This window comes from Heterobasidion irregulare (genome assembly GCF_000320585.1).
Source record: "Heterobasidion irregulare TC 32-1 unplaced genomic scaffold scaffold_02, whole genome shotgun sequence".
In the NCBI taxonomy this organism is placed as follows: Eukaryota; Fungi; Basidiomycota; class Agaricomycetes; order Russulales; family Bondarzewiaceae; genus Heterobasidion; species Heterobasidion irregulare.
In genome coordinates, this window is record NW_009258198.1 from 580,352 (window position 1) to 603,394 (window position 23,043).

At 49.4% G+C, this 23,043-nt stretch overlaps 15 protein-coding genes across 15 annotated transcripts; 4 read left to right on the forward strand and 11 right to left on the reverse strand.

The window, feature by feature from the left end:
* Positions 1-906: 906 nt before the first annotated feature.
* On the reverse strand, positions 907-1,206 carry HETIRDRAFT_243648 (uncharacterized protein; the record flags this gene model as incomplete). The annotated part of the gene is made up of 1 exon (XM_009543794.1): positions 907-1,206. A coding segment is annotated over one exon (300 nt), but the record flags the coding sequence as incomplete, so codon positions are not given.
* A 33-nt stretch (positions 1,207-1,239) lies between these two features.
* HETIRDRAFT_232419 (uncharacterized protein) lies at positions 1,240-1,395 on the reverse strand (the record flags this gene model as incomplete). The annotated part of the gene is made up of 1 exon (XM_009543795.1): positions 1,240-1,395. A coding segment is annotated over one exon (156 nt), but the record flags the coding sequence as incomplete, so codon positions are not given.
* A 576-nt stretch (positions 1,396-1,971) lies between these two features.
* Positions 1,972-3,282, reverse strand: HETIRDRAFT_115390 (uncharacterized protein; the record flags this gene model as incomplete). The annotated part of the gene is made up of 2 exons (XM_009543796.1): positions 1,972-2,705; positions 2,814-3,282. The coding sequence occupies 2 exons, from the start codon at positions 3,280-3,282 to the stop codon at positions 1,972-1,974; spliced, it is 1,203 nt and encodes a 400-aa protein (XP_009542091.1).
* Positions 3,283-3,895: 613 nt separating this feature from the next.
* HETIRDRAFT_308780 (uncharacterized protein) lies at positions 3,896-4,234 on the reverse strand (the record flags this gene model as incomplete). The annotated part of the gene is made up of 1 exon (XM_009543797.1): positions 3,896-4,234. A coding segment is annotated over one exon (339 nt), but the record flags the coding sequence as incomplete, so codon positions are not given.
* Positions 4,235-6,780: 2,546 nt separating this feature from the next.
* On the reverse strand, positions 6,781-6,930 carry HETIRDRAFT_309452 (uncharacterized protein; the record flags this gene model as incomplete). Its single annotated transcript, XM_009543798.1, has 1 exon — positions 6,781-6,930. One exon carries the CDS (start codon positions 6,928-6,930, stop codon positions 6,781-6,783), a length of 150 nt encoding a protein of 49 aa, XP_009542093.1.
* Positions 6,931-7,019: 89 nt separating this feature from the next.
* On the reverse strand, positions 7,020-7,238 carry HETIRDRAFT_308812 (uncharacterized protein; the record flags this gene model as incomplete). The annotated part of the gene is made up of 1 exon (XM_009543799.1): positions 7,020-7,238. A coding segment is annotated over one exon (219 nt), but the record flags the coding sequence as incomplete, so codon positions are not given.
* Positions 7,239-7,596: 358 nt separating this feature from the next.
* Positions 7,597-9,280, forward strand: HETIRDRAFT_115389 (uncharacterized protein; the record flags this gene model as incomplete). Its single annotated transcript, XM_009543800.1, has 7 exons — positions 7,597-7,682; positions 7,797-7,824; positions 7,883-7,998; positions 8,072-8,243; positions 8,666-8,682; positions 8,712-9,088; positions 9,261-9,280. The coding sequence occupies 7 exons, from the start codon at positions 7,597-7,599 to the stop codon at positions 9,278-9,280; spliced, it is 816 nt and encodes a 271-aa protein (XP_009542095.1).
* A 376-nt stretch (positions 9,281-9,656) lies between these two features.
* HETIRDRAFT_101051 (vacuolar H+-ATPase V0 sector, subunit A) lies at positions 9,657-10,081 on the reverse strand (the record flags this gene model as incomplete). Its single annotated transcript, XM_009543801.1, has 2 exons — positions 9,657-9,842; positions 9,902-10,081. 2 exons carry the CDS (start codon positions 10,079-10,081, stop codon positions 9,657-9,659), a joined length of 366 nt encoding a protein of 121 aa, XP_009542096.1.
* Positions 10,082-10,564: 483 nt separating this feature from the next.
* Positions 10,565-12,088, reverse strand: HETIRDRAFT_168524 (vacuolar H+-ATPase V0 sector, subunit A; the record flags this gene model as incomplete). Its single annotated transcript, XM_009543802.1, has 4 exons — positions 10,565-10,828; positions 10,878-11,394; positions 11,446-11,561; positions 11,618-12,088. The coding sequence occupies 4 exons, from the start codon at positions 12,086-12,088 to the stop codon at positions 10,565-10,567; spliced, it is 1,368 nt and encodes a 455-aa protein (XP_009542097.1).
* A 337-nt stretch (positions 12,089-12,425) lies between these two features.
* HETIRDRAFT_407417 (uncharacterized protein) lies at positions 12,426-13,500 on the forward strand. The gene is made up of 4 exons (XM_009543804.1): positions 12,426-12,514; positions 12,581-12,736; positions 12,833-13,094; positions 13,220-13,500. Exon 3 carries the CDS (start codon positions 12,861-12,863, stop codon positions 13,059-13,061), a length of 201 nt encoding a protein of 66 aa, XP_009542099.1. The 5' UTR covers positions 12,426-12,514; positions 12,581-12,736; positions 12,833-12,860; the 3' UTR covers positions 13,062-13,094; positions 13,220-13,500.
* Positions 12,426-14,448, forward strand: HETIRDRAFT_438208 (uncharacterized protein). The gene is made up of 7 exons (XM_009543803.1): positions 12,426-12,514; positions 12,581-12,736; positions 12,833-13,094; positions 13,220-13,500; positions 13,555-13,762; positions 13,818-14,046; positions 14,184-14,448. Exons 5-7 carry the CDS (start codon positions 13,694-13,696, stop codon positions 14,282-14,284), a joined length of 399 nt encoding a protein of 132 aa, XP_009542098.1. The 5' UTR covers positions 12,426-12,514; positions 12,581-12,736; positions 12,833-13,094; positions 13,220-13,500; positions 13,555-13,693; the 3' UTR covers positions 14,285-14,448.
* HETIRDRAFT_379197 (uncharacterized protein) lies at positions 14,404-17,072 on the forward strand. Its single transcript, XM_009543805.1, has 5 exons — positions 14,404-14,559; positions 14,614-14,832; positions 14,891-15,950; positions 16,006-16,190; positions 16,246-17,072. Exons 2-5 carry the CDS (start codon positions 14,641-14,643, stop codon positions 16,912-16,914), a joined length of 2,106 nt encoding a protein of 701 aa, XP_009542100.1. The 5' UTR covers positions 14,404-14,559; positions 14,614-14,640; the 3' UTR covers positions 16,915-17,072.
* Positions 17,073-17,389: 317 nt separating this feature from the next.
* Positions 17,390-19,345, reverse strand: HETIRDRAFT_438210 (uncharacterized protein). Its single transcript, XM_009543806.1, has 6 exons — positions 18,874-19,345; positions 18,513-18,824; positions 18,076-18,457; positions 17,992-18,025; positions 17,790-17,938; positions 17,390-17,720 (listed from the first exon to the last, which is right to left on the reverse strand). Exons 1-6 carry the CDS (start codon positions 19,312-19,314, stop codon positions 17,530-17,532), a joined length of 1,509 nt encoding a protein of 502 aa, XP_009542101.1. The 5' UTR covers positions 19,315-19,345; the 3' UTR covers positions 17,390-17,529.
* HETIRDRAFT_311131 (uncharacterized protein) lies at positions 19,326-20,024 on the reverse strand (the record flags this gene model as incomplete). Its single annotated transcript, XM_009543807.1, has 2 exons — positions 19,326-19,520; positions 19,674-20,024. 2 exons carry the CDS (start codon positions 20,022-20,024, stop codon positions 19,326-19,328), a joined length of 546 nt encoding a protein of 181 aa, XP_009542102.1.
* A 288-nt stretch (positions 20,025-20,312) lies between these two features.
* HETIRDRAFT_448404 (uncharacterized protein) lies at positions 20,313-21,962 on the reverse strand (the record flags this gene model as incomplete). The annotated part of the gene is made up of 5 exons (XM_009543808.1): positions 20,313-20,714; positions 21,212-21,277; positions 21,341-21,392; positions 21,451-21,701; positions 21,783-21,962. The coding sequence occupies 5 exons, from the start codon at positions 21,960-21,962 to the stop codon at positions 20,313-20,315; spliced, it is 951 nt and encodes a 316-aa protein (XP_009542103.1).
* Between the last annotated feature and the right edge of the window lie 1,081 nt (positions 21,963-23,043).

Here is a 23,043-nt window from a genome sequence, read left to right on the forward strand (position 1 = left end):
AAGATTGTTGGAGGTGATCTTAATATGCTTAATGCATATATTTCCTATATGGCAGGCAAATATATCATTCTGGCACCACATACCAATATGACTGTCTTTTCCACAGCCCCATAGCTAGAGGAAAACACCAAGTTTAAGCATCTTCTGTATAACAAGGCAATAAACAATATAAATAGTGCTAAAAATTATAATATCAATAGTGATGATGATTGTGTGCTGCATAAGACAGTATTAGCCACTATACTAATAGACAAGGTCTACAAGGCTGCATATAGCATATCCCTAAGTCCAACCCACATGTTGTGTCCTATAATGACTAGTAGCAGGCATTGGCTAACAATGACAACTTTAATCATCTTGTGTGCAAGGCCAAGGTACCTAGGTCTTCATAGCCTCTTGTGGCAGCTGCTAAGCTGCCAACAAAGTAGCTGGGGGCATCAATGCATATTTCTCTTTTTCTATATCCCTTATAAAAGCAGCTGGAAAGTCAGCAAAAGAGCTACAAGATAATGGTATAGGCATATATGAAAGAGAGTAATATGCTGAAATAGTATAGAATGTGCCACATCTTTACCTTCTTACTAATAGAGCAGTAGTACTTACTATTTCTTACTGATAATTAAAGACTTCTTAGTATAGAATTAGTGCTAATATCATGAAATTAGAAACCAATCCAATGCTCACAATGTGTTGCTCCCAATTAGGAAATTAGACACTTTTAGATACTATTAACACTTTTAGATAGTTTTAGACACTATTGGATATAATCCAGAGCTAATACAAGGGGGTGTTTTTCCATATGTCAATACCCATCCACCTGCCCTCCTCAACTCTACCACTCAACTTGGATGTGGGCTTAGCCTTGGACTTGACCCACACCTTCTTGCCCTACTCTAGCACACCCCAAAGGCTCGGCTTCTTCCCCGTAGCCATCTCGTATGGCGTGGCACCATCGGGCAGCATGCTCGTTGGTGTCTGATTTTTCAACCAGACCACGTGACGAGCTGCCTCACCCCATAGGAAGTGGGGAAGGCCACTTGTGTGCAGCAGCGCATGTACATGCTTGGCAATCATATGGTTGAGACATTCTGCAACACCGTTGTGTTTGGGCGTGTCGTGGACTGTCAGCCGCTGTGTCATGCCGTGATCTTCGAGGAATGCAACAAACTCCTTCCTGGTGTACTCGCCACCTCGGTCAGAGTGCAGGATCTTGACTGTCATGTTGTGCTGGGTCTTGTACCACGCGGTGAGCTTCTGGTAAGTGCTAAATGTCTTGTTCTTCTTGTGCAGAAAGTAAATATGCGAAAGATGGCTGTGGTCATCTGTGTAGGTGACCCAGTATTGGCGGCCATGCCTTGTTGCGATAGGGGCAGGACCCCAGAGATCCGAGTGCACCTCATCACCAAGTGCTTTCGCACGTTCCCTATTGCGTCACTTTGGGACCAGCTTGCACGTAGCCTTGGCATACATGCACACCTCGTAGAATGAGGGTGTGGTGTCTGGGGTGTCGAGCCAGACTCCAGTCACAAAACCACATTCAACCATCCGACGCGCAATATTTGGAGAGATGTGGCCAAGACGGGCATGAAGCTAATCAATGGTGAGCTTCTCAACTGCTGTATTTGCCTCCTCATAAGCTGACCCCTGCATAACTGCATAGATACCATGTTGCAAGTATGGCACCTCCCTGATCTTTCTGCCTGATGGTGTGCAGATTGTGCATACACCATTCACAAAGGTGGTCAAGAAACCAAGCTCATTGAGGCATCCAACCGACACAAGAGTGTAGCCCACCTTGGGAGCATAGAGCACCTCGGTAAGTCTTACCTGAGAAGCTTTGACACCATTTGGAATGTCAATGACTAATTCCCCTTTCCCAACAGCTTGGAAACTTGTCTTTGCTGTGGACTGGAAAGGCTTTGGGGGGATCTCCATGAAGGTCTCGAAGTCGTCACAGTATGGGAAGAGGTGTCACGTGGCACCGGAATCAAAGATAGCGTGGCAATGCCTGCTGTAGGCTGCACTATTGACACCTGGAAAAACAGCAGCAGATAACTCTGGCTCGTCAGTCATGTTGGTGACAGAGGTGTCATTATGCACTGAGTCGGGGTTGACGCCGCTGATGGAACTGGCCAGGTCCCGCGCAACATCACCATACACTTCCGGACACATATCTCCAGCCCATGCCTCGAACTCTCCGCCCTCATCTTCCTCCATCTCCGAGAACCAGCCCCCTTCATCATCATCTAATGTAGGCACGCTGTCACTGGCATCACTGCCTGACACTGAGTATAGACTCAGCATTGAACCGTGGCCTTCGTCGTCATCTACCTCCAATGCACCAGACATGCTTTCAGCTATCCAGAAGCCATCGCTGTTGGAGTCATAGTCGACGGCCACATTTGCAGACCCGGTGGTTTTCAAGCCAGACTTGCTTGATGAGCTGCCGTCAGTCTTCTTCAGCTTAGGACACTTGTCCCAAATGTGACCCTTCTCACCGCAGTTCCAGCACGCGCCCTGAAATGGTCGCTTGCTCTTTCCTCTTTCTCCACTGCCTCCCATCACTAACAAGGCAACATCATTTGCATTCGAGCTGCTGTTACTGCCACCAGTGTTTGCCCCTTGTTCACGCGTGAGATGCTCATACTCCTCGACCACAAGGTCCATCAGGACTTGAATATCAAATTTCTTCTCTGCCGAGGATCCTCCAATAAGACGAGCAGATACAAGGAGACTGCTCGCATATTGGCTAAGTTTTGTCAGGAGTGACCGGATCACAGTCGACTGATAGTCCTAATCGGAAATCTCTACACCGCATGTCGCAAGCTTCTCCTTCTTTGCAGCTAGATCTTTGAAGAAGGTGTCGACATCGCCAGAACGAGGCATGCACAGGTCGAGGAACTCTTTGCGAAGTGCGGTCTGAGCAAATGCACTCTTTGCAGTGTAGTCAGTAACAATGGAGGCCCAGTGTGTGGCTATCATAGCAATCTTGTTGGTACGAATAACAGTTGAGTCAGGGAGTCGTTGTGAGAGAAGATACTTGGCAGATGCTTCATCATCATTCCAAGTCTGAATCGTGGTGAGTTGCTTCTCGGATAAGGTTGCACCCGTAGCAACTGTGAATGAGGGGCAGGGAGCAGTGCCATCAAAATGGCCCCACTTCTTCTTTGTGGTGATAGCATCCTTGAAGCGGATTGAGAAGATGACCCAGTTGGTTCCCTTTGGGTCCAGCTTGGGCACATTTGATGGGAGGGTGTTGGTAGAGACAGAAACAGCAGACATGGTATCAAGGCTTGTTACAAAAGGTTACGAGTAGAGTGACTTAGCAGATTAAGGCAGGGCCCATAACCTGTAGAAATCTAGAGTAGAACAGACTCAGCCTTGCACGAGTAATGCAAAGGTCTATATATTCACCTAGAATATAACTAACTACAATAGGGTAAGCAATAGATATGGAAAGGTAAACTATATGGGGCTCACCTCAGCCTCGCACGAGTAACGCGAAGGTCTGAGGAAGCCCGGACATGAGACCACAAGTATATAACAGAAGATAGCAGTTCCAGTACCAAAAGAATAACAAATGTAAGGTACAATACTTCTGTAAACCCCGAAACTGCTCCATAGTGCTCCGAGCGAGTTGCACCTTCAACACAGAGAATGGGTCCTGAGAAAGTTCCACCAAACTTCTATAAGCCTCCACTGTCAGCTCAATATGTTCCAACATTGGCACAGGAGCTTCCATAAACTGCAATTTTGGAAATGTGTTCACGGGACTACACAGAATGATCACCTTCATGTGAGGCCAATGCGGCACGATTAAGTTGATAGACCTTTCCATATAGGTGCTTTTAAAAACAAGAAATGCCTTTTTCGCATGCTTCGACATTTCCAAACCCTACCTTTCACTGAGATCAAGAGGGATGTTTGCCCAAAGCTTTGAGTTTTCAATGGTGGCTTGTCTCCAATAACAGCAAGCATGCAAGGTCCTGATCCATCCTAGGTATTTTTTTCTTGGGGAATTGATGACCATTAGAATAGAAAAGATATGCACTAGAATCTCTAATGGGAGGCGGCTTATAGAAATGAAATGATTGCGCAGCTTATTCATAGCGTGTATTGAAGTGCATAGATAGGCTACTTCATCATCAATGGCCTTGAGAATGCCAGAGTCACTTGCGGGTGCAGTGACACCCAGATTGGAGAGTGCATTGAGTCCCAATTGCAGGGGAGGGTTCTAGTAGTTGATTGCACTATGTGGGATGGACCAACAGTCAGATCACTATCGCAATAGTCCAAGATCCACTATATCACGATACTCACTTAGTATCGAGAGCAACCTTTGACACATTGCAAGGCATTACCTGTGTCTCAGAAAGAAGAAATAGTTGAAGAGTTGGACTTGACAATATCATAAGGCACAGCTGGGCACAGACTGCGCTTAGTCCTATGAGGGAGTCACTTGAAACTTGTGACTACCACATAGCCTTGCCCGCCCTTCTGTCACCACGTCACAGATTTACTATCACGTTTTACATAAACAATTCTGAAAGCAAGAATTCAACCATACTGGTGGAAGTGCATATATCCATTCCTATGAATAAAGCCCCCTATGCAGAGCGAAGTGGCTCCATACTTCAGATGATGTGAAGGTTGCATCCAACATCAATGTCCAATCAGATTGGGCACCCCCCTGGCGGCGCTGACTAGAACTTGTCCTCCGAGTCTCGCCACTCAAATACATCCATGGCTCTTTGATGACATATATAAATAGTGTTTATGCTTCTAACATTTACAATAACAGTGCTCCTTTGAATCTACCAATTTAATTGTCAAATGTCCACCATCGCTGTGAATGTTCCTTCTCAAGCTTCTTGGCTATCTCTTCTGGGAATAGAGACACTCAACAACAATTTATCTAAAAATGTGTGTGAATATCACAGTACCTGTCCATCGGTCAAGCCAGCTGTGTCATACAGCACTAAAGCAATCAAAGACATTCAGTCAACACAGGATATGTGGTGTAAAGACAGAAGTAGAGATAACAATGCGAGCCACTCCCATGTCGGATGGAATTGCCCCTTTGTGGCAAGCGGCAAGCGACACAACCATGGTGTATTCATGGAATCTTGAGAGTGCGCTGGGGGACAGCGGAGCTTATGACCTTCAGAGAGAGGAGACGAAGGGATCGGATAAAGATGAGAAAGCAAAATTATGATTGCATGACATCTTCATGTCGGCGGACTGTCGGAGGTAGGTACTGGGGCATGCAGATATATGGTCAGCATCCGGTCACACTGATAGATGAGGCAATGAAATTGAGCATGGCATTCAGACCCTATCATCAAGAGCCTGAATGACTCACATCCCGGCTCCACTCATGAATGCTCTGTCAACAACAACAATGCTCGGCCGAGCAAGCAGATCTCTTCCCATTTCCACTCAAAAATGCCTCTGGATATGTACTCCTAAAAGTTCACTGAGCACATATGTCAGGTGAGAAGTTGGGGATATATGAGACAGCATCATGGGCAGCTATAGACGGAACAGATGCAGCCAAGATCAAGTCACATAAGACAAAAAGGGTGCAGGCCCAAGAGCACCGACCAACTTGGTTATCCCACTCATAAATCAACCACAGAGCTCATCTGCTATTCGCACAAAAGCGTGTTGGGGTGAAACAGGCCCATCGTAAGTTGCACTTCGATGACATCAGACCCTGGATCATTAGTCCCTCGTTATGACAGTCCACCTAACTGACTCGCCCAGAAGCGCTTAATGACCTAGTGATGCTATGACGATCTTCTAATCCCAAGAGGCGACAAAATGAACAATGGCAAGATGGTATGCCTTGCTTCCCCTGCGTGTTGTGCGAAGACACCATAAGCGGCTAGAAGATTTTATTCCAGAACATGCTCAGGCTGAATTATGCCGTTTGCAGTGGGACCATCCTGGAAATCAAGCACCCTGATGCGCCTACAACCTATCAACGAACACGCATAATCTCAATTGTGATAGCCTGTCCTAAATAGAAGGAATGACACATCGACTGTCAAAAGAAGCTGTGTAGAGCAAAGGAATAAGTGGGTTGTTATAACATCTGTAAACCTGCTCTTCGCATGGCTTTGCCACAGATGTTATCGACGTCGGATGAATGATGATGATATGCTAGAGGTGGCTCTAAGTGCCGAGCACAATACCAAAACAACCTCTAATACAGGGGGCTGGAGCTAGTATCTGATACACAAGGAATCGTTAGTGAGGACTTTAGAAATTGATGGTGCACTGGAGCAGGAGCGATGAGTGTGAGATTATAGCAACCGAATAGTTTCGGGACTGCACCGAACACTGCCCGAATGTTCGGTTGGTCGTGTTGGCGATTTGGTCAATAATGAGGAGGTAGTGTCACAACCGACAACTACGTGCTTCAAGAGCCACACGGGACTCTGACAATATTTGAGGAGGGGACGAGGGGTACAAGCGAAGAGACAAGTACAAACACGAACAAGGCCGAACAACAAAGATGACAAGTTTTTGGGAGTTGATGGAGACGATTTCAATGGTTAAGATGAGTGCAAATGAGCTCTGAACTGTGGGGTGCAAAAGCTGGTTTATTCCAGAGTTGTATATAGGGTTTTTATAGTAAACAGAGCCCCTAAGTAAAATATTAAACAAGAAAATGAGAGTAAATGTCGAATGAGTGCCAAGCCTTAGCAATCAGAGAAGATAAGAAGGTAGGTGAGATGTCCATATGGATTCCAAAGGTGACAAGGTAAAAGTTAATCAGCGATGGCAGAATCCCGAACATTTGGGATCCATTGCCCGAGCGTAGGTCGATGGAACAGGCATTAGCAAACCAATGAAAATAAAGAAGAGGTATCGTACGGCCAGGGTGGCCAAGTAATGGTGCAAGATCATGTTTTGACAGACCATATGGGAGTCAGGAAGATAAGCGATAAGGACTGACCGACTCACGGAGGACATTGGCCAATAAGGAATACTGGCTCCGATCTCATAAACACCTATCGTAACACTCCTGTGTGGTCATGGTAAGTACGTGAAGTGTGGGCGAACTGACCCAAGTGCTGCTGAATGTCCTTCGGTGGCTTGTCGTTGGTTGGGCAAGAACTGACCATGTTCAGTAAAAGTCGGCATCTTCGGTACTTGTCGAGCGCTGTTTGGTATCTCCCCAAAGCTTCCCAAATACCTCCCTCAGACCCTAGCGCGGGTGCATGCTCATTAACGATAACAACAAATGCACCTTAGAAATCTGTTTGATGATCACAGCCTGGACACATTTGGTCTCTAGGATTGATGAAACAAGGCAGAGAAAATTGCCCACCTGTAGCTGGCAGAGAGGACAGGCCCAAAAGGAGGGAATGGACTCTGGCTTGCAGTATGCAAACCATGAGCCCTCCTCGCTCTTCATTCGAAACCTAATGCCAATACGCAAGGGAACCCATCACTGAGGCATTCCATAGATGAATTTTCCAAGAAGGCGGTGGGCACTTCCTCAATGGCATATCTGCAGAGTCGGAGGGGGTGAGAACTCAATAGTTCACTGTTCCACTGCCCACTTCCCCCCTACCGACCACCACAATGCTGTTGAGCCACTCAACACATTCTTCAGACACTGGCATACGCCTGCTTAGCAATGACTTGATGCTACGACGAGGACCTCTCAAGTGAGTTGTATGTTCGTGTTTCATTGAAAAGCCTCAATACAAATAAATGAACTCGCTCACAGCTCCTGGCATGAGCCCGTAGTGCTCACAAAACTATGCCACCGATTCACACAGTGAGAACAAACTCACAGATGAGGAATCCGTAAGTCCAAACTTAGCTTGAAACGAGCAACACGTCACTCATTGCTATGCACTCATAGGATGAGGGCGTCGACCTGCATCAGTTCGGGGGACGTGTCATCCCTCCTGCGGAGCCATGGCCATCCTCGTACATTGCCTGTAGTGGATACGTGGGTCTGATGGAAGAGATGCCACGGTGCATATACGGGTGCAGGGCCCCTCCCACCCACAGTACCCGCCACTCGCACGCACACTGAGATAATCCCCAGCTGCATCCCCAACTCATCCTTCTCAACCCTGGCAGGCACGCTTGAGCTGATCCAGGAGTTCCCTCAGCTCATCCACACCCTGCACTTCTCCTTGCTGATAGTGGCGGTCGACCCAATCCGAGGCCCGTGGCACGAGCTGGCGAGAGAGAACATGGAGGCACCACGCGAATCCGTGAGTCGTGTGTTGGCGGAAGTGCCTCCGCAGGTGCCCGCCTTGGAGCCTATCGCAGAGCCGGCGCCGGCACCAGAGCTCACCCCACCACCAATGCCACAGGAGCCAGTGGAAGATGCAGACTAAGGACCGCTACAAAAGAAGGCAAAGGTGATCGACGGGAATGAGAAGCAGAGGGAAGGGGAAGGTCAGAGAGGTATCTAGGGAGGAAGTGGCGTGGAGGGGAGGAGGCAGGTCATCCGGAGGCAACGCAGGGCCCCCATTGAGGAGTGCGGGAATTTTTCGATGATGAGGCCACAGGATTATGTGGCAAGGAGAAGGGAGATGGTGGGGGTGTGAGACCGGATCCCTGTGGTCCGTCCATAGGTGCATGACAGCACCCTCCAAAGAACTACATTTACATCGACGACATCCACCCACAGGGTGGAGAACCCCATAGGTGAGCCAGTCCCTGAGACTGTACTGCAGTCCTTCGGAAGGTCCTGAACGGCGGCACCTGGGGAGGAAGAAGAAACCGCGTGAAAGCGCAAGAGTGCCGACCCTCACGTCTGCGACGAGTACGGCATGTGGCTGTTGTGCCTGTCTGACATGGCCCATCACAAGGCTGGTCACGACCACGGAAAACTCGCAAAGTTCAAATACGACAAGTGTGGTGCCCCCTTTTTCTGGAAGGATACAGTCCACCATCACAAGAAAGAGCACTGCAAGTACAGGCATAGGTTCAACAGCGACGAGCATGATGGCAATGGCGGTCGCTCACAGAACTGGAGACACGACGGTCAAGGGGGCAGAGAAGGGGGCATGGGGCCCATGGGAGGTTGCATGCTCAGCTAGCAGGGGTGAAGGTGCGTACCTTTCCATCCTGGCTTTCATTTTCTCTTCGCTTGCTCTTTTGTTTCACACTGCACCCCATTGATGCCTTTTCCTTTCCACTCCCTACCACCCTCGTCGTTCTTGAGGTCCTCTTGAACTCAGATTGATTCGGATGAGAAGCTGACATGCTGTGTGTCTTTACAGGGATCCATGGTCGACGTTGAGCCCAGCATTGCACGACGATTGGGAAAGAAGTTATTATGTAAGGGCCGTCGCCGACCTCCACCTCTTACAAGGTTGATCCTACTATCTACCATCTGGGCGGCCTCTTTGTGAGGAAGATGGATCCTATCCATCACCCCACACAGCTTTCTTGTACAGTCTGTCAGAGCCTTTTCATCATTATTTATCTTGCACCATTCATCTCACTCAAACAACAAACACTACTTGCATGCCACAACTTTGAGATCTGAACCCGACCGGGCGATGTAAATTTTATTTTCTGTCCAATTTTTTACGGCTGACCGTCAGGATTCAGCAATGACCAGACTAGCGACTCATCCCTCAGTCACTTCTCAGTCTAGATTGCCTCGGTCTGAATCAACTCCATTCCCTCGCCAAAACGCCTCCCAACTTCATGTTCCACATCACTTCAGAAAGCTGCGCATGCGTAAGCAACAGCGCCCACAGACGAAAATATGGTACCGTGAGTGAAGTACACCCCAGACAGAACTCAATGGTATGGATGACTTGATGAATCACGACCTCACCAAAATCATGTTGGTCCTGGAAAAGAACGAAATGCGTCATTAATCATCAAGTTCAAGGTAAGTGGGGACACATACGTGCTCCTCATCGATCTCCTCTGCGATAGCTCTCCCATTTCCTTCTTCCTCGCCTTCTAGATCATCGCTCCGCCTAACCATGTCTTCCTGTGGTCCGTCACCATGGGCGAGGCCTACGTAGCCCTGATTCTGGATCTTCTTCATCTCCTTCCATTGCACGTATGGCTTCACGACAAGCATCCATGGCACGCAAACAGATGCGAGTAACAATAGCACAGTCCAAATGATACCCTGGCCAGCGTACAGCTGTGTTCACGGTTCTATAGAGCCAGGAGAAAGGGACATGGAAATGAGCATGTTCAACAAAGAAGAGGGGCAGTCGGGCTTTGACTCCAGTCAATCGTGCATTTGTAAAGATGCAAACGACGAGGTAGCCGAAGATTGAGTGGGATAAAAGCATTCGCCGAATGAAGTTGGTGTAAATATTGAGAGGGCGCTTGAAGCGAATATGGTTTGGGACTTGGAGACAAAGAGCGAAGGTGGTAGTAAAGAGAGGCCTCAGAGTCAATTTGACGACCAGCTAGAACGATTAACACCCATGAACGACGCCAAGAACGATCGAAAGTTCATTTTGTAGCACTAGACATCGATGATGAGCTTCACGGGAAGAGAAGTTTCGCGCTAACGACTCACTCAAAGAAGGTGCCAAAAATTTCCCCGAGGTCATCGCTCGTTGAGGATCATTATCAGCGCAGCGAAGAAGATGATGGTGCCATGCCCGATATCACCGAACATCACAGCGAACAAAAACGGGAAGGTGATGACAGCAAATAGACCCGGATTGACCTCTTGGTAAGTGGCGATACCATAGCTGTCCATGATGGTCTGGAAGCCCTCCGTAAATCTGTTGGTGCGCTGGAAAGTCGGCGGAGTCTTGTTGGTGCGCAACTCGCGCAAAATTGGCGGGACGGTTGTCCCTGACTCCTCCTCAGTCCGGTGTGAGTACTTAAGGTGAATCAACGAAAGGGTTCCATACAGTTGCATGGCGTAAAGCCAACTGAATGATAGTGATACCCCTTGTTGGGCACCATCCCTCTGCGATTAACGTTTTCCGCCTCAGATCATAGTTGAACAGATTCAACGTCTCATAGATCATCTTCTCCTCCCTCACGACATCTTGCCAGCTGGCCAGACCCTCTCCAATCCTCAACAGTTCCTCTCTTCTCGTGGATCCCGTGTTGGACAACACCATTTCGAGATCTTCAATGCGGCCATTGACTTCACGGAAGGACTCAACGCGCTTGTCCGCGTTGGCATCGATGGGGTAGAGTGTAGCGCCCATAGACTCGGCGACTTTGCGGATCTTGGCGAGGAGAGCGTCTCCATGAGCAAAGATGATGAAGACATTCTTTTGAGTCTCGACACTACTCGCGGTGTCAACGAAGGGCTTGGCAATGTCGGTATGGTTCATGCAAATATTACTGCGGAGCACGCGCCACAGCACGCGCTCAAATGTGGGGATACGAGTGCGATCAATTGTATCAGCAGCAAACCTGAAAAAGATGCTTGGGATAAGATGACGACTGAAGGCGAGAACCACTTACTCGAGGTCAAACTGGACAGTTGATATGGAGAACTGGTTCTCGCGGTCATCGTGCTGCAACAAGGGTGCCGAGCTGTCGTCGAATGAGGTCCTGATATCAGACTGGTTGCTTTCAGCCTATAAGAAAGAGTTAGCTATGAGGCGATTCCTTGTGTTTTTGTAAGCGTGTTTACCCTGTCAAAGAATACAGCTGTCTCCCTCAGAACATGCCTAGCCTCAACCAGCTCCCTCAATCGACCACTAAGCAGTTCGTAGCTCTCATTCATCTGTACTAGCCTCGACTCGTGCTCGGCAAATGTAACGTCTAAGCCGTCCATTGTTTGAGCTGCTCGCGGACCAACGGTGATGAGAGGCGCCGAATCATACAGCGGGCGCACGGGTATCTTATCTTTTTCCCTCTCAATTTGAGTAGAGAAAAAAGAACGCGACGAGCCATCTCGTCGATGCGACGAATCTCGCCTATGAATGATCGTTGGAAGGGATTGACGTTGGGGTTCGGCTGTGCAGCTCATCGTTAGCTTCATATAACGTGAATTCGACAGTCCTAATCTCACATCCTTGAACTGCATGTTTTCAAGTTCCCCAAGCTCAGCGACCGTGTCATGGGCAACTTCTGTTGATACGAATAGTTGCACCAAGCTCATAGTCTCAGAGCCTGATGTGTGTGCTACTTCAGTCGCTTAGAGATGGTTCGAAACGTAGAGATACGAATGGAATAGGCTGGGATATTCATTGACCACAGGGGTGCCCATGGCGGTGGAAGAATTGTAGATGGAGAGTTATAAAGAGAGATTCTGACGATGCGAGGAGGCAGGAGGAGGCACGCTCTTCACCAGCTTCAATGTTTGTCCGGATTCCGCAGGCTTTTCGATTTTTCGTCCGTGCTCAAATTGTCCCCAATCAGGTATTCCAACCTTTTCTACTCGCACTGATCGTCGGCAAGCGTTGGCATCGTTCCTAGACTACATTCGCTACATTCTCCTGCGCTGAGTCGCTGACAGAACCTGACCAGGCAAGGCCAGTCCCGAGGAGTCTCTGTTGCTGACCCTATACGCAGAAAATATTCGTAGGCCAGTCTCAGCCAGGATCACCTCATTGATGCGCACAAGTTTATGCACTATTTTCTTCGTCATTAGGTACCGCCGACCCATATTTAAATCTGCTGCAGGCTAGACCTGGAACACATAAGACGCTGTGCTCTCTAGCTAGAGAATATGACTTGAGAGAGCCTCCACGACTCAAGTTACACCGAAGACATGTAACGCTCAAAGCTTCTTCTAGGTTTTTATGCCGTACGTCGTCGCATCTTGTCCTATTTCCACACCCCCTTAATTTCCATGACAATGTTTGCAACGCGACGCAACCACACACCTTCTTAATACCAGTAGCTCAGGCTCTCCTCTCTGAGAACTTCACATGCGCTCTGTTGTTATTGCACACGTCGCTATTGCCGCCTTTGGACTCGACATCGTCTGCGAGTTGCTGCATGATACCGCGCCCTCGCTTCTGCATTCAGACGTGAAGGTTCTCAATGGTCATGAAGAACCACGGGATGCAGGAGTTGCGGACCAGAAGGAGGGGTCGAGGGTAGGGCTGATGAGGGACGTGATCTGTTAGGGAGAATCAAAAGAGATTGCAGCCAGCGACGCTGTGAGTAGTCTTCTCCTACAAGTCTTCATTCAACTTCATGATGCCGTCTTCCCTCCGCTCTGCGCTGCTTATTATATCTGTACAAAAACAATACGAGGATAACAAATGCCCTTCGACTGCAACAGCTACTACGCACCGTCACCGCCCGCTGATTCCGACGTATATCTCGAACAATTTCACTTACACCGTCAAACATTTTCCTTGCACGTCCACATAAAGTGCCTGCGTGAGCATTTTCTCCTGGCTTTGATTATTTTCAAGTTTCAAATCCCATTCTTTTGGAAAACCAACTTCAAACTCCCACGAATGGGAGCATACAGGGGAATAAACAGCATTCGACACGTGGCCTGAAAATATACAGTACAAGCTGTGGCATGAAAACACGAGCGCGCAGCGCTCGCCGTATGTCCGTCACGTTGTTTGCCAAAACAATGTGATCCTGACGAGCTTAGTTCCGCAGGCCCACCGGCCAGATGCCAAGCGTGCATTATGCGCCTCGCTCGCGTCGTCACCGTGTGCCACGACAGATCCTGCAGTCGGTGTGCTAGATATGGGCGGACAACGTGTCTGCGAATTAACGTTCGTTACGGCTGGCTCATATGCAACGGGTTCGTGAAGAAAGATGGCGATTACTTTGCTATCTCACTCCTATATGCTACCTTTATTCTGTAAGGCCACGAGTCGCTTTGAGCGAGGCCCATTTCTGACACAGGAAGGCCGCAGATTAACACAAAGTGGATGGCCAGGAGGCGCACACCAGGAGACACACTTCGCTATCCGCTGTCAGAGCAGAGGCTCAGCTGTCCTCCACGATTTCGGTGTCGAGCAAATGATAACTCAGAGTGCCTTCTTGAACACGTTCTTAATGAGGTACGCTTGGTGATGGAGTCGTGCACGCTATACATCTATCGCCAAGATTGGTGCCGATCTGCGTCCATCGAGAGTAGCGCGGGTGCGTGGTGGCGCTAGTCTCCCGAAGGCAGCAACGTTGACGATTCTCTCAACCTCCGACGTGGTCTCCGGATATCCGTATCTAACGGTGGCGCGTCGTCTGTACTTAACTTGTGATGGATCGTTCCATTGTCGCAGGCCACTCAAACACACTCCGATTACATTTGCGCCGTGACAAGCGTGGTCGTTGCCGGTCGTGGCCATGGTATCTAGAGGCTGGGCTGCGGAGCGATCACTAATTTGATGTGTGTAGCGCTCTGCTCATAGAATGAAGTATTGTGTAGCTCAGTGATCGCAATGACGGCTCGTCTGCCACCACAAAGGTTCTTGCAAGCGGCCTTGTAACTCGGCCACAAAGCGATCACGTGTCTATGTCGCGGAGTTCCGTGGCTTCGTGGCTTGCAGCGTTGGTTCAAACGTTCACCAGCAGAGGTCACCATCACAAGCTTGTTCGAAACTCGGGGCCACAGTTTGTGGCATTAGTCCCCAGTACTTAAGCACTTTTTCTATCCCTGTAAGTGATTCATTCAACACCTGTTCTACTGCTCCTGACATGTCTTCGCACAAGATAGCCAGCACTCAACGTTTCAGTGCGATGGAAATATCCAAGGCACCGGCCGAATACGCTCTACTTGCTGAAGAGACTGAGAACGACTTTCACGGACCTATGCCTATAACAGAATTCTTTGACGCTTTCATGAAGACGAAGGATGACAAGAAACCTCCCAAGCGTGCCACCCAAATCTTCAAGAACATACCTAGGGTTGGAAAATTTGAGGATCACTTTGTGCGTATATGTTCTCCTTTGTTATTAGAGACCGATGTTGATTATATCGTATTCACAGAAAGATGCTGTCGAAGCATCTGGAATTTGCCAGAAGCTGAGATTTGTCAACACGACTGACGATCTGGATGCAGACTTCAAACGCAAGCCAGACATGGTTGCTTACAAGAGATCTATGCAAGGCGGTGATGTAACTGACTTTGAGCTGATGGAACTGTGCATCGAGCGCAAGCCAGAGACTAAGGACCCATTCCAGGATCTCGCTCCCAGCGCGACCTCTGGCGATACAAACACAGTCTTACATCGCTCGCAGGAGGCGACCATGAATCGAGGACAAATCTGTTCATATGCAGGCTTGCAGCTCTCGGCGCAAAACCGGTTCTTCCTGTTCACTATGGTCTTGCTTGGTGACTATGTTCGCTTCATTCGATGGGATCGCGCGGGAGCTATTGTGACTGAACGAGTCAACTGGAGGAGAGACCCTACTCATCTGATTATGTTCCTTTGGAAGTTCAACCGTTTCAATGACGTGCAACGTGGACGAGATACGTCGCTCACAAAGCCCATGGCGAGAGACATCAAGAGGGCGAAGAAAGCATTTGACGAACGAGCCAGGTTTCTGGCTAGGCTCCTAGGCGAGGACGAAGAGACGGCTCAATGCCTCTACTCGTCTGATGCCACCTTTCACCAGTTTTGTATCACGGACGACGACACGCACAGGAAACACTATTTCATCGCGTCGAAACCTCATTGGCAGAGCGGCAGCCCGTTTGGGAGAGCCACCGACGGGTACATTGCATATGACATCACGCGACAGAAACTTGTGTATCTGAAGAACAGCTGGCGGTACTTGGAAGATGGGATTGAGAATGAAGGAGCCACCTATCGGCACCTCGAACGATCAGGTGTGACCGGGATCCCGACGATGATCTGCTCTCAAGACATCCTGGGTCAAGACACACGGACGCACGAGTACAGTTCAAAAGAGTGGTTTTGCAAGACGACGAATCCTCCGAGGCGACACAGGCTCCATCGGTTAGTTCTGGGGGACATCGGACGGCCCTTGAGCCAATTTAGATCGTCAAAAGAGCTCGCTAGCGCTACGTGCGATGGGATGAAAGGTAAGTCGACGATGTCTTTGACACCTCGCATGCTTACCAACGTCTTTCTGTGCAGCACACGATCTGGCAATTAGATTGGCACGCGTGCGACATGGGGATCTCAGTGCCGGCAACATTTTGATATCTGATTCAGGCAAGGGAATCTTGATTGACTGGGATCTAGCTATGAGGTTGCCAAGCGAGGATAATCAAAGGGTTGACACTCAGGGGCCGCAGGGACCGACGACGAAGTGGCAAACGGTGCGTCATAAGATAGCCATGTAACTCGCCTCAAAAACTGAACTCCTGTTTGCAGGGAACTTGGCAATTCATCTCGGCGGCCCGGCTCATGGATCCTGACAGCACGCGCCATGAACTTCGTGATGAACTGGAATCTGGTCTTCACGTCTTGCTATACACCAGTGTCCGCTATAGGGCCAGCCACCTTCCTAAGGAACAACGTGAGGATCTCAAGAAAGCATTCATCGAGCATTTCGACAGCAGATCTGCCACCGTGCAAGGGCGAACATCCGGAGGACGTGGAAAATACGAGTTTTTTCAACCAATCGGGCCTACTGCATTGTCTGAACTAGGCCTCGAAAAGTTCCTAAGCACCCCGCATGCCAGCCTCATCGAGGCGCTTCGAAAATTATTCGTTCCACTCTATAGTGCCCCGAGAGTGTTACAACGGATGCGAGACATGGATCAATCTCGGGACTCTGCCCTCGAAATCCTCAAGACTTCGGATCGATTCATAGCAATCATCGAGCAGCATCTCGAGATGGACGGATGGATGGAGAATGATGTCAGCGATGAGCTGCGTGGCTGTGATCAATTCTTTACTGAAGCACGAGGCCTGATATTTGCAGCACGACGTAGCTCGTTGTTGAGGGCTAACATAAAGCGCGGCAGTGGCTCTGCGGGTATGGATAATGCGACGCCAGCGTCCCTCCCCTTTATGGCCGAATCCAATGGGGAAGACTAGTACGCTTGGTAACTTGACATGCTAGTTTTCCATCACAACTTACGCTCTATGCTTTTCGATCCTTCCTCCATGTATATGTGATTATATGTCTAACATCTCATGTTCCACTCAATATGTCCTTCCCTGAGACTTCTAATGTCAATCTTGTCTCGTTCACCAATAGCCATAGGGCACCTCTATCCTGGACCATGCACCGTACTCTACCAGCAACGCGTTCGATGTTTCGAACCACCAAGCAGGGCCGGCATCAGGTTGCCTCAGGAATTCCGAGTGGCAGGCAGACGTTGTAATCACTTGTTATGATAAATGGATGTTTCAAAGAATTGGAGAGTCATGGCAGATGAAGGGACTGCAGATCAAATTTTCAGCAGCGTCTAGCACTGTACTTATCAGATGTTCGTGCCGACTGTTGTCAGAGGAGATCGGATGAAAATAGACGTCAACGGTTGCACAGCTTGGAAGAATTGCGCGGTATGGAAGAGCTGCACGGCAATCCTGTGAAGATTTTGCGCATACGCAGCCGCAGACAAACGAAGCACAATGTCCAACTAAGCTCTATAAAAATACCGGCATTACGAACAAGTCCATAGAACAACCTACACAAATAGGGCCCGTTCAGCTGATTTCGCGCACGCGACTGACATGATCCATCAGCACTCGTTCCATCTTAACCGCGCCCTTATAATAGATGGTATCCTCGGGATTGTACACCTTAGCGTTGTCGAACACAAGCTGAGCGTCTGCAATGAACGCGTCGAGATCTTGATATTGCCCCGTCTCGAGTTTGTGCTCCATAGTTGAGAAATCTGCGCGAAACAGTTGACGTGAGCGGGATTGGTCGACCAGAATGGCGCAGGAAAAGGAATAGGACTGACCCATCGGATTTTGAATTACATCGTAGTAATCCGGCACCTCCTGAGCGTTGACAGGTTCCTTGAAGGGCCAGGCCTGAGGGTGGGCCTGCAAGTCTGACAGAATAGATTCCATTGCGCTGCGCTCAAAATTCTTAGTCGAGGGGCGTGCACTGAAATGACGTGAGTGACTGACAGAACACATCCGAAACAAGAATACACGCACGGGACATTCATATTGGGTATCCACCCGCTCTCCCCTGTTGCTCGTCAGTTGCCCCGCAACAGAAAAAGAAGTCAGTACACTAACTCAAACCTGGCACGTCCTTGGGATCGATGACGAGCCCTTCCCCTTTCCCATCCTGAAACTGTGGCAGCCCCTCGTACACAATATGACTCTTCGACATCTGCCTGATCTTTGCCAAGATCGCTTCCCTCTGCTGTGCTACGATCTCTTTCGTGGCGAGGTAATCGACCTTTCGTAGCATCGTGCATTGCATGATCGTTCCACCCTCGTAGTCCTTGATATAACCTGCCCATATGGCCCGATCAAGCGTGATGTTCTTTGAGAAACCTTGCTTCTTAAAATATCCAACTGCGAAGTTATCTGCGTATGTCAGAAAATGCATCATGTCGGGGTAGGTCCGTCGAATATGAGCTTTGAAATGATCCATTAGCAGGGCACCGTAGCCCTGTGAGATGTGTCTTCAGCTTTTACTCAGATGAGAGTACGATCGAACGACAAACCTTGACTTGATCTGCTGATGCCGTCGCAAAAAAAACGATCTCGGCGAAGCCGCGATGGGTGAACGGACGGTAGCAAATACCGCCCACGACTTTATATCCTCGTTTGCAAATGGCGAGACATTTCGAGTTGGAGTCGTAAACCAGCCGAGCAATGTATTCGCGGGGCATCACAGGTAATTGTTTCTGAAAAAGCGTCTTCAGGTTCGTCAAAATGACGAACGATCGTGGCTGTCCATCATTCTCGATAGGTAGGATCTTGATCACACCCTTTCGCAGCTCCTTTGCCGAGATTTTCTCTGGTTTCAGGGGAGGCTATAAGAGAACGTCAGTGTGAAGGAGGATGGTCCATGAGGAGACTCACAGAGATCGTAGCGGCACTGGCTGTGTCGACGGTTACGCCTGTTGCTAACAGATCCAGCTGCCCTTCGTCTAGTTGGTCTTCCATTTTGACCGGTGGCTCATGTCCATTCAGCTGCGAAAACTCCCCGTTCATCTCTGCTTGTTGTTCGCCTGTGGGTGGCGGTATTGACGCCGGAGCGGTCTGTGCTTTTGACTTCATACTCGATGTCTTCTTGCCGCTGCGTCTTCCATGCGGACGAGTGCCGTTGCTAGAAACGTGTGTCCCCACCATTCGGGATGCAAGGGGCCTGTTCTCGTCTTCGTCGTCTTCTGCGTCGCTCAATGAAGATGAGGAAATACGTCGTCTCTTTGCGGGTGGCTGTAAGAGTTCCTCGTCAAGCTGCGAAGAGACCGATGAAGGTGGTAGTTTGTCTGCGGAAGAAAGGGCTGTAAAGTGATACATGCTCAGCCGAGTTAGATGCGCATCGAACAACGGAACGCAGCCACAGTTGTTGAGAGTGTGTGCCTCGTGGCGATTGCGGGGAACTTACCGGGTGACGCCACTGCTTCTGTCAGGGGACTCGCGGCGGGCTCGGGCAGTTTGAATTGTGATCGGAGAGTTTCCATTTCTGCGTCTGTGTAGTCAAAATCCAGCAGATTCCCGCTGGCCTGTGTACAGATGGATTACAGGGACGATGAATGCTCGCAAGACATTGCACAAAAGTCATTCAAACTCCGCACCTGATGCACGGACGCGAAGGTTTGCGAAAATCCGCCTTAAATTGCTCCAGAAGCAGGCCAATCAAGCCACGGATCACGCACCTCCAATCGTTGCTCGAGACGCACAGCAATCTCCGCCCGACGCCCAAACTCTTCTCTGCCCAGTTTGTCCGGGTCCGCACCATGCTCTTTCGCGTCATGCCCGCAAGAACACTGATGGAGGTATTCCGTGGGACCATCCTCGTCGTCCGAATCATACTCTACAAGGTTGGACAAGGAATTCTCCGGCTGTTTCGGTAGGTCGTCGCGAACCACATCAGACCCGTGTGGAGGCCGGAGCCCCAAGCAACAACCCTCGCAAATCTCGCACGGGACGTAGCGCGAAATTTTCGTCGATGTAGACGCTTCGGGGAGCGAAGCTAAGTCATTGGAGGCGGGATAGAGTAACTTCATGGTCAAAGTGGTAGAGTCACGGCTTGAGTTATCAAACGGGAGAACTGTTCAAACGTCGGCTCCTGGTGTCACACGTGGTTATCTTATGTGCCTCTTCAGCGATTTGCTTCCGCTTCTGACTTCGCACAGTCTTCGCACTCCACACTTCCTCTGGGAACGTACTAGAGGCCTCTCTTCAGCATCGCGCTCGTTCTCTCTATATTCTACTAACAGCAAAAATTCTAGCAATCGCTGTAGACATCATCTCCACTCAAGGGGCTGCACGATACCAGCGACTCCATAAGCAGATTAGCTGGAATGAGGACCCGCAAGGATGTTTTCTGGATTCAGCTCAGGATGCGGATCATACGTCAGCGAAGAACTCTGTGCTGGGCTGACGTCTGTGCCATTCCCCAAAGGCCGGCCAGGGCTTTGTGTGATCCTGATTCTCTTGTTCACTGCGTCGTTCTCAGCATCTGGTCCCACCGGCCTCTTTTCCAGCGCAGCCATGGGCCTCATAAGCTCCTCTACCGCGAGAGGTAGACCGTTGTACAGATCGACGTTAAAGCCCACACACCGTAGACTGAAGCACGGGACGCTCCACTCGCCCGTCTCGTAGCGCCGTTTCATAGTCATTTGAGCCGGTAACGACGCGCTTTGATCTGGAGGCAGGCCGGCACTCGCTACTTGCCGACAGTGTATCACTTTTGTCTGTTAGAAAAATAGGTATCAGCATCAAGCAAGGGCTGAGTCGAACAGACTATCTCGTTCAAAGTCATCCACTCTGACAACTTCATCTCGCTTCCCGGCATAAACGCGCATAGGTATTTCCCTAAGTACATCCACTACAAATCATCCTTGAGAATTTACAGTAGGGCCACATATTTCGAAGTGCGCTCACCATGTTTGGTGTACTCTCGATCACCAGGTCAACCAGCTCGTTTTCCCGTACTTGTGCTGTTGGATAAAACCAGTGTCCATGCATCCCACATTCTTCTACGCGAAGGGGCATGCAGATCGGCGGACGACGAATGAAGTGGATATCGCTGAGCTCATGCACGTTCATCTTCACCTTCGATGCACGTGAAGAGATACACACCTCTGCATTGATGGTCTATCGCCGCTGAGCTTTACATGACAATTCGATGCATACGAGTTGAAATATGTGGAATGAAGAGAAAGCTACAACTAAACTCCTCAATACGCACCATGAGCGACACCTTCGGACCAAGCACGTCCAACAGTGTCTCCGGAAGCTGGACAGGCTTGATGCCCTCCAGAAACACAGGATCAATGAATGAAACAGGCGTGAATTACCTCGACCTCGGCCCTCCTACTTTGATCAGCCTCCGCAGCCAGAGCATTACATTGACCATAGAAGTCCTCGATCTAGAGACGCGTTTCTGATGAACACCACGCAGGCTTAGATGCAGAGTATCACACCTACTGTTTGAGCGCCTCGTTCTGCGCCTCCAGATCGGCGACCTTTCTGACCGTCTCTGTCCTTTCCTTCTCGAAACGCACAACTTCTTCCCGCCACTTGTCCTTTTGCTGCTGCGCCTTCACGACTGTCTTGGTCAACTCTTTTTCGTGGGCAGCCCGGGCGCGACTTTCTGACTTCAATTGAGATACGAGCGTCTTTAGGCTCTTCTGCTCCTGCTGGAGCTCGTTCCTATCAGGCTGCGTAAAGAGGTGTCGCTGTATCAGACACACAGTCACTGCCTTGTCAGAATCCCGGCACGAAGCTTCAGAAGAGGAGAATGTGATGCATATGCGAACCTTGAGCAGATCAAGCTCGTTCTTCGCATCTTGATACTTCTTTGCCCAGAACTCGACCATTTCAGGCGCGTAAAACGCGTCGATGGATATTCTGTTACGCGCAGATACGGAGGCAAGTGGAAACTGATCAGATTCGTTAGTTCGGCTAGGGCCGGTATGGTCCTCCACGGTGGCCGCCATGTCAGTAATTTTGAAAATCAAAGAGTCTCAATAGAGGAAAGCAAGGAAAGAAACACAAGATGCAGATTCAACTTTGAGGTGATCAACGCAGTGGACAGTGTTCGAAGGTTGAGAATCCAAATGCAACTTTTCCTTTTATGGGAGCTGTACGGCACGAAATTTAATCAGATTACATCACAATTTTTGCCGTCTGAAACACGAAATACACCCTCCTTGTAAATTCGTATGTGGAAGCAATTACGGTCTGGAGGCGAAGTTAGGTATATCACCATGGCCGACGTCTCCACTCTCCACCCTAATTGACAATCGGCACGATGCGCCTCAGCTCGCCAACCCATTGCTCTGGCGGGTCCCATTCGATGATATCGACCTCCTGAATTGGAGACCGCAATGCACTGTGTTGTTTGAGCACGCGGGTCAAGAGATATAGAGTGGGTATGGGTAAGGAATGGAAGCGATGCAACTGTATAACCTCAAGACTAGGGAAAGGGATACATTCGCTGTATGAGTTGGCTAGCGTCTGCTCGGTAGCTGTGGAGTCTATATTCCTCTTCATAGCTGTGCAAAATAGTGGTAGAATAGATTCAGAGAGGGAGGTGTGTTTCAAACTCTGAGCACGTCTAACTACATCACGAAACATAGCTAGGGTCCAGCGGGGGTCTGCATCCAGGGAGAAGGTCTCAGTATCCTGTGTGAACAAAGCTCGTAAAATATCACAACTAATCAGAGGCCACGGAGATGCATCGTGAAGTGTCAGAGCAATGAATGCCGAGGAAACGTCGGGAGAAAAATCCGGGCCACGCAGCCAGCCATAGAATTCAATACATCCTGTGATGTGGTCGCGAGTCATGCGAATAATCCAGAGAGGGGCCGCAAGTCCCGTTTTACCACTTTGCCTCTCCAGAATGGGAAGCAGCGAGCTTGTAGAGAGCTCAGCTTCTTTGCATTTACAAGCGAGAGTGATTCTGGTAGTAGTCGGAAATTCCGCAATTTGCAAGATTGCCATGCAACGTGACTAGAACCCCCTTGGATCCAAACTCGAGAGGTGTGAGAGTGTAATTCTCCTTCGCATTTGACCAGA